The sequence below is a fragment of the Dipodomys ordii genome, unplaced genomic scaffold (genome assembly GCF_000151885.1).
Source record: "Dipodomys ordii isolate 6190 unplaced genomic scaffold, Dord_2.0 Scaffold28, whole genome shotgun sequence".
NCBI classification, from domain to species: Eukaryota; Metazoa; Chordata; class Mammalia; order Rodentia; family Heteromyidae; genus Dipodomys; species Dipodomys ordii.
Genome location: NW_012267244.1, coordinates 12,597,213 through 12,612,432, shown reverse-complemented (window position 1 = coordinate 12,612,432; position 15,220 = coordinate 12,597,213). Strand labels below are relative to the sequence as shown.

At 41.4% G+C, this 15,220-nt stretch overlaps 1 protein-coding gene across 6 annotated transcripts in view; it reads right to left on the bottom strand.

Moving 5' to 3' along the window:
- Srek1 (splicing regulatory glutamine/lysine-rich protein 1) overlaps positions 1-12,341 on the bottom strand; it is a 38,358-nt gene extending 26,017 nt beyond the window's left edge. For 3 of the 6 annotated variants that reach the window (XR_001175052.1, XM_013015862.1, XM_013015866.1), the window contains exons 1-2: positions 12,084-12,341; positions 2,633-2,766 (exon numbers count right to left, since the gene is read on the bottom strand). Coding sequence is in view for 4 of the 6 variants with exons in the window: in XM_013015862.1 (XP_012871316.1) it covers positions 2,633-2,766; positions 12,084-12,244 (295 nt within the window). In the remaining 2 variants the exon portion in view is untranslated. Of the gene's footprint in view, positions 1-2,632; positions 2,767-12,083 lie in introns of those variants that run through there. The other 3 variants (XM_013015867.1, XM_013015868.1, XM_013015863.1) reach the window with 2 other exon arrangements.
- Positions 12,342-15,220: the final 2,879 nt, after the last annotated feature.

The following is a 15,220-nucleotide window of genomic DNA, read 5'->3' as shown; positions in this document are numbered from 1 at the left end:
AGAAATCTGAAATGCACGCAACAACAAAAAAGAGGTCATATTTAGACAAGTATAATGAAAGTACATTTTATTTTCAATGGCATGTCTGATCAACAATAGTTATTGCTTAATAGTTGTGAACTTGTTAACATAATACACCAAACATATTAGCCCCTCTAATCTAAAACCAGCAAATTGAAGAAAACTGAAAAGACTTTTCACAAATATTTTTTCAAAAGTTTTTTTTCTCATCTACATCATGCTATTACTTCTATGGTTGGAAGAACAAACACAGTTAGCAATAAGTGCAGAGGCTGCTTTTAGCACTACAGAACATCTCCCTAGAGCTTCCTCACTATCCTTGGTCTATTTCAAGCTGCCTCTGCTACCATGTTTTAGTCTAAGAATCCATTATTTCTATGCTGGTAGTGCATAATCAATCACTTTTAATAGCTGTGAAATCTTCAGGTTCCACAGTTCACCCTCATATCTAAATAACTAATGAAAATGTTTATCTGAATGTTCTTAATACCAGTTATTTTACTGGTTTGTGTTCTGACATTTTTACTTACTCAAAGTACAATAAAAGTATGCTTTAATTTGCAAATCAAAAATTTAGTAAACTGTCTTAAAATAGTAGTATTAAAAATATATTTATTTTGTAACTAAATGCCCATTTATCCATCTCTATATCAAGTAAAACAAACAGTGAGAGAGACCTCTACAGGCTCTATAGGCCCATAACCTTGACCATTTATAACAAAATAGGGCTTGCTTCTCTAATAAATGATTCTATGGGAATATGTTATCTAGTTCTTCACTCCTTCCAATTTACTAATAATGACCTAACATAATATAGATCCTATGCTACTGGTGGTACAATTTTCTTATATAATATTCCAGTTTTACAAATTGCATTGTGTAATTTCTTTTTTTTTTGGGGGGGGGGGAGGGGGGTCCAGTCATGGGCCTGAACTCTGAGCCTGTGCGCTGTCCCTCAGCTCTTCAGCTCAAGGCTAGCGCTCTACCACTTGAGCCACAGCGCCACTTCCAGCTTTTTTCTTTTTGCTTATGTGGTGCTGAGGAATCGAACCCAGGGCCTCAAGCATGCAAGGCAAATACTCTACCACTGAACCACCTTCCCAGCCCTGTGTAGTTTCTTAGTATGAATTTTAGAACTAAACACTAGCTCCATTCCCATTTCAATTTCCAACTTTGGGCTTTCTATACGCTTACAGAATATCCAATAAGCATATATTAAGCATAAAATTAACTGTAATCCATTTGCACACTCCCTACCTATTCTAACCCTGAATCCAAGATGTCTTATTCTGGGACTTCAAAATTACCAGCCTGGTATTCACTGTTATTTTGACATCCCAGAAGAGACATTCTGAAGCAAGCAGCAAACTACTTCAGATACCCTACAATATTTTAATACCAAGCCCAGAACAAGTTTTTTTAATTACCTATCAAAGTCTATTAAACTGTTTGAGAAACCTTTCTGTTGTAAAAGTTACCATCATCCATCAGAAAATATCTATTTGACAGTACACTTAAATCTATTAATAATTCTCAAGTCTGCATATACGTGCCAGTCAGTGCTCTAGCTAATTACAAACCAGAAATGTTAAAATTCAGCAAGTCTATTACATGTGAATGGTTCTGTAAAAAGAATTTACTAAAAAGTATTAGCAATTAGATCTTTTTTTTTTGGTGCCAACTCATGGCCTGGGCTCTGTCCCTGAGTTTTTCCCCTCAAGGCTAGCATTCTACGACTTGAGCCACAGCGCCACTTCTGGCTTTTATGGTGGTTAACTGGAGATGGTAGCTTCATGGGCTTTCCTGTCTGGGCTGGCTTCAAACCATGACCTCAGATCTCAGCCTACCTTGGATTACATGCATAAGTACCCAGGAATAATTAGCTCTTAAAGTAGTTTAAGGCATAAAATTTAACAACTATCTGTAAGACCTCTGACCCTGTACCTATCTTTGATAACTATTTGTTTGATGGAAACTTTGAAGAATGATTTATTTTTTTCAACTTATCTCCCCCAAAAAAGCCAATAAAAGGAAAAAGTTCCAGGTGTATAACAAACAATTACACTGAAAATGAAAATGAATCGAGTCACAGTAATGATTAAGGTATATTACCTTTAAAGGATATAGAAAAGTATAAATTAGGAATATTTTTCTAATGAATATAAATATCTCTCAGCATCAAGTTGGCAAAATGTGTACACTGTCTTACTTATAATTTTAATACTGAACACAGGGGTAAAGTTAAATATTTTTCCATTTCAAAAACCTTTTCATAATCTGCAAACTGACTATAGAAAGACAAATCAAATTAGAGAAAACAGAATCTGAGAATATTTCAAATGGTAAGTTGTAAAACCGCATATGCAAGTAATAAATTAACCACTTTAATTTTCTATTAAGCAAAAGTTCTTTCCTTTCTCCAAATTTCTTTGAGTGTGGATGTGTGTACACAAAAGTGTGAGTGCACCATGTGCATACACGTGCATATACACATACCCACACACCCCAGAGGATAGTCTACTTTACATGACAATTTCTAGAAGAGCCATAAGGCTGTAGCAACAGATAAGACAGTTTAAACAATAGTATAAAAAAAATTCAAGATACCAACCTTCTGCACAAGGAACAACTATCAGAGCTCTGTCAATAAAAACCGTGTTAGTTAGATGCTGGGCCACACCAACACTTGATGGGTCACGAAACTTAATATAACATACTTTGGAGGAAAAAGCAAGAGGTGTGTTGCTGCAAGATAAAAAAAAAAAAAGACTAATAAGCATTTGGTCTTGTCAACTTACATTTAAAATTTCTTCCTTACATCTCTACATAATCTTAACTAACCAAAACTTGGGAAATTTTTGTTGCTAGGGATCATTTAGACAGGAAATGGCAAAAACCTAGTTATTTAATGATGATTTGTCTAATGAAAAAGAAAGCAATCTAGGCACTCATACAGTCAGTCTGGGAGGCCTGGTTGAAACACAGTCTCACTGTGTATCCCAGGCTAGCTTCAAATTCACCGAGGCTGGTCTCAAACTCATGATCCTCCCTCAACCTATCTGGGTAAGGTCTATAGGTTTAATACATAAAATTTGAAAATCAATCCTAATTCCAGGTGAAATTCAAAAACAGCTTTATGCAACCCAAGTGTTCAACCAGTGTGTCATCGTAAATAGGCAAAAATCTCTATAAACTCCAATCTCAAGACTACAAATCTAGCCGGGCGCTGGTGGCTCATGCCTGTAATCCTAGCTACTCAGGAGGCTGAGATCTGAGGATCGCGGTTCAAAGCCAGCCAGGGGAAGGAGAGACCGTGAGACTCCTATCTCCAATAAACCACCAGAAAACCGGAAGTGGCGCTGTAGCTCAAGTGGTAGAGCGCTTGCCTTGAGTGACGAGCTGAGGGACAGTGCCCAGGCCCAGAGTTCAAGTCCCACGACCGACCAAAAAAAAAAAAAAAAAAAGACTACAAATCTGTAACCAATTCAACCCTTCACTGAAATCACTAAAAATGGGTTAAGACTGTTCACTGGTAGCATATAAAGTCCTGGATTCATCCAAAGCACTGGTTAAAAAAAATTCATAATTAGAAATTAGAAACAATCAAATAGTATGAAATTAAATTAAGGTCCTTCACATGTGCCAGATGATTCAGAGTAGATAGTAATGTTTTTTTTTTTGCTGGGGCGGGTTGAGGGAGGGTGTCGGTGATGGGGCCTGAACTCTGGGCCTGGGCGCTGTCCCTCAGCACTTCAGCTCAAGGCTAGCACCCTACCACTTGAGCCACAGCACCACTTCCCGCTTTTTCTACTTACTGGTGCTGAGGAATCAAACCCGAGGCCTCATGCAAGCAAGGCAAGCACTACCACTGAGCCACCTTCCCAGTCCCAGTAATGTGATTTTTCTACACAAAAGATTTTTACAAACAAATTTTGCAAGCCAGGCGCCGGTGGCTCACGCCTGTAATCTTAGCTACTCAGGAGGCTGAGATCTGAGGATCATGGTTCAACGCCAGCCCGGGCAGGAAAGTCTGTGAGACTATTACCTCCAATAAACCACCAGAAAACCGGAAGTGGGGCTATGGCTCAAGTGGTAGCACTTGCCTTGAGCTGAAGAGCTCTAGCCCAGAGTTCAAGCTCCACGACCAACAAAAAAAAAAAAAAAACAAATTTTGCAAATTTATAGTGTAAAATGGTGGAGACTCTAATCCATTTTATTCTAGTCATTCTAGCCAGACATAGTAAAAAAGTACCAGACACAAAACAAATGAAGAGCTTTTACATATATCAATATCCTATCTCATAGGCATTTTGTTAATTTATTCATAATTAAATTTTATTGAAGTTTAGAATTATCTTTTAGCAAGAAGAGCACACACAGACACACACACACACCCTCCATAACAGAACGCTACAATAATTGGAAGCATTAAGATTTTTCACTCTCAAAAAGATAACACAAAAAAAATCATACATGACTTGTACAGTAACAGTACTAAATACTCTGGCTACAAAACAGGTCTAGAAAATTATCACAATCTAAGAGCTAATAAATGAAAAAGTTAGTATTTAAAGCCTAATCATCTAATTCTTAATCACTTCAACTAATCAAGATTGGTAAAATCCTTTATTTCATATTATTTGTTTCTAAAAGTAATATGAATTTTTAAATTTGTTTCCCAAACAAATGTGTCTGTTTCCTAAGTATATAAGCTGCGTTGGATATAGAGCTGACAATGATTTCAATCTCAATTAGTATCCTAAAGTGCTATATTAAAATTTAACTAGATTGTTCAATCAGTTGCTGTTTCAAAATTCTCACCATGATCACTATTAAGTTTTGTTATTACAGATTTGATCCTCTGCAGCATTTACAGTCAGACCCAGAGGAATAAATAACTTTCACAAGTATTTATTGGCCAAACTTAACTTATATTCTTAGTAAGTCGCAGGTAAGCCCTGCTTAAAAACTATTCCTATTTCTCTCCTTGTTTCTTTAATTGGAATTAAAAGGGGCTATTGGCAAAAACTCTAATCTACCAGTCACTCCTCCTCCAATGGGACTCAAATGCCAAGTGGGACATGCCATCCCAGTAATGAGCAAAAACACCAACTAGGCCATCATACCAGCAAGAAGAGACCTCCTACACCCACTGGGACAAAACTACTCCAGGTGACAAGGGTCCACTCAGAGACAGTTGAAAAAACTGCACAGATAAGAGGGGGAGATGGTGTCAGATCCTAAATGGAGTCATTTTGTGCTTGCCCTTTCAAAATTAACCAGAGCCAGGAGGTCAAAGAAAAACAGTTCATAAGCATGCCTATCTACTGCCCATACCTGTCTACCTTCTCACTGGGCACTATTTATAGTGGATGTCCCATCCAGATTCTATAGCACAAGAAATGATCAAGGCCTCGCACTGGGCTCTTAACAACTCCAATCCAGCCCCAACTTCTGAGTGGTTATTCTTAACCAGTCCACCATACTCTCCCCTACCTAGTTTGCCAGATGTTAATCAGTCAGGAATATATAGGGATATGATCCACCAACTACAGGACCGCCTGAAACCCAGAACTGCCTGGGACCCAGGCTGCCCTTCCTTCTGCCATTTATAGGCATTCCAATGACTCTTTTCTTATTGTTTGGCCTATCTTGTAAGACTTCTTTCATATTTCATGCAAAGATGTATACATCATTAAACACCAAGAAACTGTTGCTGCTACCTTCTCCTGGACTAGACAACATCTCTGCCTTTTACCCTAACCCCCCCCCCGCCACCCCCAACCAGTGGGAAGCAGCTAATTAATCTCGCACATCCTCTGCCTCTTATTTTTTAGATCTATACATAAAAAAGATGCGAATCAGTGGTGCTGTAGCTCAAGTGGTAGAGCGCTCGCCTTGAGTTGAAGAGCTGAGGGACAACGCCCAGGCCCAGAGTTCAAGCCCCACGACCGACAAAAAAAAAAAAAAGATGGGAATCTAAGGTGTTGGAGTCAGCTTGAAAATCCTGCGAAGTCCTTGCCCAGCATCCCTACCAGTTTACAAAAATGTGTTAAGTTTTTATTTCCCCAATGGTGTACTGTTTTCCTGGTGTGATATACAAATTCCTGCCCCAGTTGAGGCACTCTCGTTATACTCCTTGGAACAAGACTCTCTCCCCCAATTATGATAGACCACATATCAGCTCCTTCTCCCCAATGGTGTACTGTTTTCCCGGTGTGATATACAAATTCCTGCCCCAGTTGAGGCACTCTCGTTATACTCCTTGGAACAAGACTCTCTCCCCCAATTATGGTAGACCACATATCAGCTCCTTCTCCGAACTGACTCTCCCCCAAATGCCCACAGTCCACATTATGTGACCCATGTGACTGACCCCTAATATTCTGTTTAAATTTTACCCACACCTGTCCACTGCTGCCACTTCCATTCCCACTTGGAGCAGCACAGCAGGTCAATTCCCCAATAAAGCCTTGAATCCACATCAGTGGCTTACCTCATATTTCTTTTTTTTTTTTTTTGCCAGTCATGGGGCCTAAACTCTGGATCTGGGCCGCTGTCCCTCAGCTTTTCAGCCACAGCGCCACTTCCGGCTTTTTCTATTTATGTGGTGCTGAGGAATCAAACCCAGGGCCTCATGCTTGCAAGGCATGCACTCTACTGCTGAGCTACCTTCCCAGCCCCTTACCTCATATTTCTAACAGTTAACACATATGACCAAAATTCATCATCCTCCCTCTTTACTATATGCTTTTGTCATATACTTCCTATCTTAAAGATACTATCACATTTCTCTAAGTTGAATTATGGGAGTCACTAGTTTAACCGTCATTAGTGATGTTTGCCAACGTATTTCCAAACTGCCTTTTGAATACTTGGTAAAATTCCATTTTCTATTCCTTGAACTTAGGTTCAGCCATGTAAATCACTTTTTTCAATTAAACATGAGCAGAACATGTCTTCTGTAGAAGGTTTAGGAGCCACTGACTTACTTTTGAGCTGCCAAAGCAAGCAGTAATACAAAGCTGATTGATCAGCTTCAGCTCAGAGTGCCCCAATGAGTCTATATTATTCCCAACTCTGTCAGTTTAGTTTAAGAAACAATCTATTTTGTCCAACAGGTCTTGGTTGTTTTAAAACCTGCCAATCTAAACCAACCTTGAGTTCCATCTTCCTCATCAAATTGCTCAATAAGTCCTACTGGAGACTATCTTCCCAAAACCTGTTAACATTACTTGTATCATCATTCTTATTATCAATGCCTTAGAGTTCAGGACTGAAGCATTTTTTACCTAGATTACAATTACTTCTCATCTATCACCCTTACTAGTTCAACTTCAAGTGCTCATGAATAAGTCTTCCTCAAAAGCTGCCAGTGACCTTTAACTGCTAAATTGCATCCACAATTAAATCTCCTCAAAGGTACGCTCTCTTCTTGTTTCATCTAACTACACTCAAAACTCCAGATATAAACATATTAGTTGTAGTTCAGAAAGCCAGTCCTCAAGAATTCAAACCAATAATCCGGGTCTTTGCATCTGCTATTCCATCAAGAGAATTAGAGGTCCTCCCTAATCCCTTTTTGTATGGAAATTCCATATTTCTTCAAAGCTCGAGTTTCAATCCTTTGGGCATGGGGAGGGGGATCAGAGATGTTTTCCTCTATTTTCCATAAAATGACTCCTAAGATTTGCATATGAAGTGCCAAAAAGTTGGCTCTCAGTTGGTGGCATGATGCAAAAACTTCAGTTGAGAAGTATGGATCATGAGGTTATAACTTTAGAAAGTCTTAATCCATTCATGAGTTCCTACTGAGAAGGTAGAGGCAGCTAATGAAGTATGGCACTAATGGTTATCTTTCCAAAGAACAGGAGGACCCTTTCTCCAGTCTCACTGCTTCCTGGATGCCTCAAGTTAATCAGCTTTCCTCCAATAATGATCTTCCAACAGGACGTTTCTGCCTTGACACAGGCCTAAAAGCAATGGAGCCAGCAGATATGAAGTGAAACCTCTAAACTAAGCCAAAATAAATCCTTTCTCCCTTAAGCTGTTTCTGTCAGATACTTAGCCACAGCAACAAAAGTTGCCAACATAGTAATATTAATTATATTTTTAATTAAATAAATGTAAATAGTTGGTAGATTTCTGCATTTTCTTTTTAGTACTTTGAAGAGGGGGGCTAGAGGTGTGCTCAAGTGTAGAACACTCACCTAGCAAGTAAAAGATACTGAGTTCAAACCCCAGTACACCAAAAAAAAAAAAAAAAGGCAACTTTTTCTGGGCATGATGGTAAATGCTGCAATCCCAAAACTACTGAAGAGGCAAAGATTGTAAAGTCCTCAGCTAAAGACCAGCCTGATCAAAATTGGTTAGCAAAACTCATGCCTGTTATCCCAGCTACTCAGAAGTGTAAATAGGAAGATGCAGGCAAGCCCAGCATAAATGTGAGGCTCTAGTGGAAATAAAACAAAAACAAGAAGCATTAAGGGTACAGCTCAGGTTGTAGTGACTAGAAAGCATGAGACCCTGAGTTTAGACCCCAGTCCCTAAACGTAGTCAAAATAGAATTACCCTTAGGGGTTAGTCACTTGGAGGTCACAGAAGAACCTGTAAGGTACTAATACTTCTGATCTGTGTGCTCTTACAATAGTATGCTTACTTTGTAAAAACCTCAGAGCTATAAACCGATTATACTTCAATGAAATGTTTACTGAAAAGGGTTTTAAGCCAGGCACTAGAGGCTTACTAAAAGAATTTCAAGCTGGCACTGGCTCACGCCTGTAATACTAGCTACTCAAGAGGCTGAGATCTGAGGGTCAAGGTTCAAACCCAGCCAGGGCAGGAACATCTGTGAGACTCTTATCTCCAACCACCAGAAAACCAGAAGTGATGCTGTGGCTCAAGTGGTAGAGCATTTGTCTTGAGCTGAAGAGCTCAGGGACAGTGCCCAGGTAAAGAATTCAAGACCCACTACTGACCTCCTCCCCCCACAAAAAAATTCTAGATAATTAATCATATGACAGCACAAAAAGAAGTGACAAATAAGAAGCAGGAATTAGTGTTTACATTTTAAAGCCCCAAAAGTAAAATGAAACTGAATTCCTACTCTATGCTAAAAGAGTTAAATTTTTTATCAGTTTTATACAGCAACCAAAATCTTAACTTTCAATTATAAGGAATGAACCCAGGGCCTCCTTCAAATGCTTCACAAATTACCTTCTTCTAATCTATAGTCCCATAAAATTTTAGTATCATTTGACTAAAGAAACGTATTTCCAACTTTAACACAAATTAATTTTTCCCCAGTTTCTAAAGATTAATCATAAAATACTGTCTATCTGGCACTGCAAAAAAAAAACAAAACAAAAAACTACACCTTCAATTCAAACACTGCTACTGCATTTTTATCTACTTCAGCCCAGAGTGCTAATTCTTCTTCAATGTAACAACCAGGTAGTGACAACCTAATAGAAGAGAAAACCTGTTAATAAGGCAGGTCAACACCACTGAACAAGGATATAGCACTGCACTTATGGAAAAGCAAGTTTAAGGATTTTAATTGGCTTATGTGTGTTATATTTATGGTACAGTTTTGCTATGGAGGTCCATAGTTACATTTTAATGAACCAGATATTTAAGCAAAGAACTTTTTATCCTCTTTGACTTTTAAGCTCCAATAATAACAATTTGTTTTTTAGTAAGTTTTTAAGTAAGTTTTTTATTCAAAGCTAGCTCTGAAGATAAGAGGAGATAACTCCAAGCTCTTATCTCCCAAGTGGTTAACATTTAATTATGAACACTCAGACCCAGATTTTAGTCACACAATTCAACCACACAATGGTATTTTGTTTGGTAAGGAAGAATATATGGGGCTAGGCATAACATCAGCTGTAACACTAATACTCTAGAGGATGAAGCAATAGGATCTTGAGTTGGAGGCCAGACTGCTCTACATAGTGAGACCTTGTCAAAAAAAAAAAAATATCCTGTGATAGACTTCTTCTAATTATAAGACCCTGTATTCCAACATTAATATTCAGTACAGAATATTTTACTGACTGGTTCCAATTCTTCCAAGATATAACACTATAACTATCTCTCAGTTATTAGGAAATATTATACATTACAAAATGGCTGAGCACACCTTCAAAAGTTAAATTAAGATAAACTGTAATACCATAGCTCTAACCAAAATGTACGCACACACATTTATGCAGGATTTTGTCAAAAGATATTACTTAAATCTTATGAAGAAACAATCTATAAACTCAGATTTGAGTCATATAAGAAAATAAACTAGAAAACAAAATGTCAATACTGTGACAGATCCAAAAGATGAGGGTGAAAGGGAGACATCTGTTGTAGACTAATGGAATTAAATGTTATGAGTAGTCTTTGATGATACACTAGAATAAAAGAAACAAAAATGGGGAATTTTAATAGTCAACTGTGACAAAAAGAATTAATGAATGCATGTGAAGACAACACTGATGAACAGTCAATGAATTATTTCAACTTTTCTGTAGGCATTCAATACTGAAAAACAAAAATGGGGAAAAAAACTTTTAAGTAAATTTGAATATTCAAATGAATCTTATTAATCTGCATAACTACTGCATGTTGGAAATAAATGAAGAATAGGTCTTCATGCATCCCTACAAGCCAAATAAATCAAATGAAATTTTTTCCAAAACGATTAAATGTTACTACTTTACCTTCCTTTCAAAGGATTTTGACATAATAAAATGTGGTATACCTTAGTATTCTAAGAAGCTGTCTTTGTCAGTCGTGAGGCTTGAACTCTGGGTCTAGGCGCTGTCCCTCAGCTCTTCAGCTCAAGGCAAGCACTCTACCACTTGAGCCACAGCGCCACTTCCAGTTTCCTGGTAGTTAATTGCAGCTAAGAGTCTCAAGGACTTTCCTGCCAAGGCCGGCTTTGAACTTAGGTCACATCTCAGATTCCTGAGTAGCTAGGATTACAGGCGGGAGCCACCGGCGCCCGGCTTCTAAGAGGCTTTTTTAAAAAAAATGTGTTTGCAGAAATCTGTAGGCCTTGTTTTCTCATTAGAATATAATGTGCTTGGAAATTTAGCACTTCAACAAAGTGTCCACAACCTGTAAGTAATGGTTACAATCTGGATTTAAAAGTATACAATTAGTATACAAGTGGGGCTCCAATGATTCTTGCCTGTAACCCTCACTACTCAGGGGGTTGAGAGCAGGAGGACTGGGGATCGCAGCCAGTCTGGTCCGCAAAGTTTCGGGATGTAGGTATGCTCAAGTGGCAGCGTGGCATACACGAGCAAAAAAAAAGGCAGAACGAACAGCCTGAAACCCTGGGTTCAAGCCTCCGAACCAGGGACCCCCTCCCCAAATAAAAAACAAGTACTGAGCAGGGACAATCTTGTACACATATATTTACGTAATTTATTGTTTGCGGTTGCTTATGGGTGCCACAAGTGATCATATGTAACATGTGTTACATACACGAAGGTTTGGGTCTGTACGTCCTCCCTGGAGGAAGTCGTCAAGTGCGGCCGCCACAAGGACGCACTGACGCGGTTTTAACACCGTGCCGGGGGTCGGTCGGATGCACTCAGACCAGGCTCAACCTCCCGCACCCACGGGAGAACAAAAACCAGCTCGATCGCGCCGGGCGCTGGCCGCGGGGTTTCCCGCGGGGGGCCTGGGCCGTGGCTCCGCGCGTCCTCGGCGAGTCGTTCTCGGTCAGGCGCTGGCCGGGAGGGCTACTCCGGCCCACCTGCGGCCATCTTAAATGGGGGGGGGGGACAGGGACACTGGACGCAAACGCCAGGCCGCGACCGCAGGCCTCAGAGGCTCGGAAAGGGAAGCCACTCGAAGTCCGGCCTAAGCGTTCGGTGCCGAGGTCAACCCCACAACCAGAACCCGGGGAGCCAGGGCCGAGGGCCCGGTGCCCTCATCAAAGATGGGCTCCGCGGCGCGCCCGGCCGTCACGTGACCGGCGCGCCCGCGCCTTCCCCCCCACCTCCCCGGGTCTCTATGGCGCCGCGCCCCTCCCCCAGCCGAGCCCCGGCACTCACTCTGGGGGGTAGAGCCGCAGCTCCTCGATTTCTCCTAGGAAAGAAAAGAGCGTCCGCATCTGCTCGCTGGTCACCGCCGACGACAGATTGGTCACCTGTATAACCGCCGTGGGGATAAGGCCGAAGCCTAAGCCCAAGCCGAAGCCTCCGCCGCTGTTCATCCCGAGCCCGCGGCCGCCGGCCTTCCCGCTCCCCAACGTCTACGACGCGTCAGCGACCGAGCCGCGAAAGCAAACTACGCGCGGCCGCGAGCGCGCTCCCGCGGGCGAATTCTCGGCGCCGGGCAGGTCTAGCCAAACAGTTCACCACTCGTCTGCTCTCAAGGCGGCGCGCCCGCGCGCCAGCCGGAAGCGTCGCCCCGGCAACCGAGAGTCTCGCGATGCTGCGGCCTACGTTCCCCCCAGCCTGCCGGGCTTCGGGTGCCGCCGGGGACGGGGGCTCCTGCTCCTCTCCGCGAGGTTTTCACGCGTGTCTAGCGGGACGTGCCCTCCCGACTGCGTCCTGTTCGTGGGTTCCTCCCCACCTTGGAAACCCAGCTCTTTCCGCTCTCGACGCCTGACTCGCGGTGCGGCACGGTGAAGGCGAGGGACGACGCCCGGCCCCCGCAGACAGGTCCTGGACCCAGCTCTGGCGCCGCCCTTCCCGCCCGCGCGTAGCCCGGGCCCCGTGGTGAAGCACCTCGCGGATCGTCGGGGAGCTGCTCAGCTCTGCCCCCAGCTCCACCCACACCTGGGCCCCCTCCCACCCTGGAGTTCCCGCCACACCGCTGGCCCCGCCCTCTCTCCGCCCCGTCCCACCTGAACTCCCACCCACCTCACTGCCTACCCCCCAGACCCTCCTGGATGGGGACCGAGGCCTTGGGCTCCCTCTTGGGGGACCTATGGCCCCTCTAATAAACCTGATAATTATCTTCCTCCTGTGCCTGCCTGCCTCTGCGTGGTCCCCCGGGATGGATGCGTGGGACCCTTTATTGGATCCTGCATGCATATTTTATTCAACAGCGAGGTTCCGATTGAGTTTCTAGGAGGAGGCTTGGCTCTGCAGTTCTTCATTCGTTACGTAGGTATTAATACTGACACGGTTAGGCGAGGTCACATGAAGAACGAACAGGCCATCTAGAATTTGCAACTTAATAAATAAGCGACCCCCAAAGCCCCATAATGCTTGGACAGAACCCCGAAGGTCACGAAGCCCCTTCAGTACGTTTGCAAGACCAAGAAGGCCTTCGTGAGAATCCGAAGATTGTTGACCTTTTCCACCTCGTTGACATTTGCACCGATAGTCTAAAAACAATAGATAGAACTGCTGACAACTTCACAGGAACCCAAAGCGTCCTAGTGGTCCACTCAGTCCACGCTACATTCAGATTTACTTGTTGGTCAACGTAAAGATTCCTTAAAGAAGAGCCTGTTGCAGGTGGCTCACTCATGTAATTCCTAGCTATCCAGGAGCCAAAGATCTGAGGATCACGGTTTGAGTGAAGCCATGAAAGTCCGTGAGATTTATCCCTTAAGTAACTGCCAAAAAACTTGAAGCAGTGCTGTGTGGCTCAAGAAGTAGAGCACCAGCCTTGAGGGGAAAAGCCCCACTATTTGCACAAGAAGAAGAAAATTCTCAAAGAACATCCCTGACCAAGAAATAAAATGATAGTTTGATCAAATCTGTACCTTAGCATATGTATCTTTTAAATGGTAATTGCAGCAAGTATTTTTGTTCCCAGTAGGATAGTTGTCTCCAGGTAAAGCATTTGTGTGGTGCTTTTCACATATATCCACACACAAAATGAGTCTTGTTAAACTTGTACCTGCCACCTTGAGCTTAACTTGTTCCTTTGTCAGTACTTAAAAACTGACAGACATTACCAGTGATAAACCAGTGGAATAGAGATGAAATAACATTTGGACTATCTCTGCAACTCAGCAATTATTTGGGGTAATATTAACCAAAATAAAAAGATTCTTGAATATGAAAGAAAAGACATGGATTTCAACATAGTAGAACGTAAAAACTTTTTGGTATGGTCTAAGTAAGACTCAGTCCACATTGCAACTACACACTTAAACACCACATGTCAAGTTTGGTGTAGAATTGTTACTAGAGCCAGCAGCCAATAAAGCCTAGTTCTGGGTCCAGATGGTTGCCTATATTAAGAAAAAACAACTTCATGTACATAAAAGTGAAAAAAATGAATTTGTGGACAGTTTTGGCCACAAGTGGAAAAAGAAATTCTCAGTCTGTCTCCATCTTTCCCATAGCAGTATTAACTTACAGAAAGAAAAAAAATGAAACCAAAAGTCAGGCATTAGCTCTCAGTCCCTGCATGGTATTTTCTGCAGAGATCCTAATTCCTAGCCTCCTGAGACCTTTACACCATCAAAGAAGAGTGTCTAGAATTATCTGAAAAGGCTAATAGCATGCTTTTCCCCTTTTTAGCTCCTTATCTGTGTGAGATAAGATTCTTCTCACATTTTTCTACTAAAACATACTGTAACAGATTAAACATACAGATAAGAGAATCTTGCAGTTTCAGAGAGGTTTGAAAAAGAAAACAATGCCACTATTATAAACATTAAATTTCTATTCCATTAAGTCGGGTTATGAATACAATGTATCTTGATCAATGTCACCCCTTTATCTTTCTCCCCTAATTCCCCATTTTGATCCTCAAGTTAGTTTAATTTTTACATAGTGTACATTGAATATAATCACTATATTTGTTCACTTTTCCTCCCTCCATTCATATGCTTTTTCTTTGTCCAACCACTGAAAGAGGGCTCTTCATGGAAAATCTCCCAGAAGAACTAGTGCTTGGGCAGAGTCTTTAACAATTAGAAATTGGCCAGAAAAAAAAAAAGAGAAGAAAGAGTGATAAAGTGCATTCCATAATAAGCAGGCAGAATACACAAAGGCAGGAAAATATTTTTAAAAAATGAGGCCTAAGATAGTCAAAGTTTATTAATGCTGGACCAAAGTCTACGAATGTATTCAGATGCATGTGAAAGAATAAGCCTTGTTAAAAGATTTGTCATGCTAAGAAGTTCCTTTATCCTAAGTTGACAGGTCTTAGAGCTAGAAGTGACCATGATGAAATGCATGTTTCAAAATGATCACTAACTCTTCACCTTGGAGGTATGTTG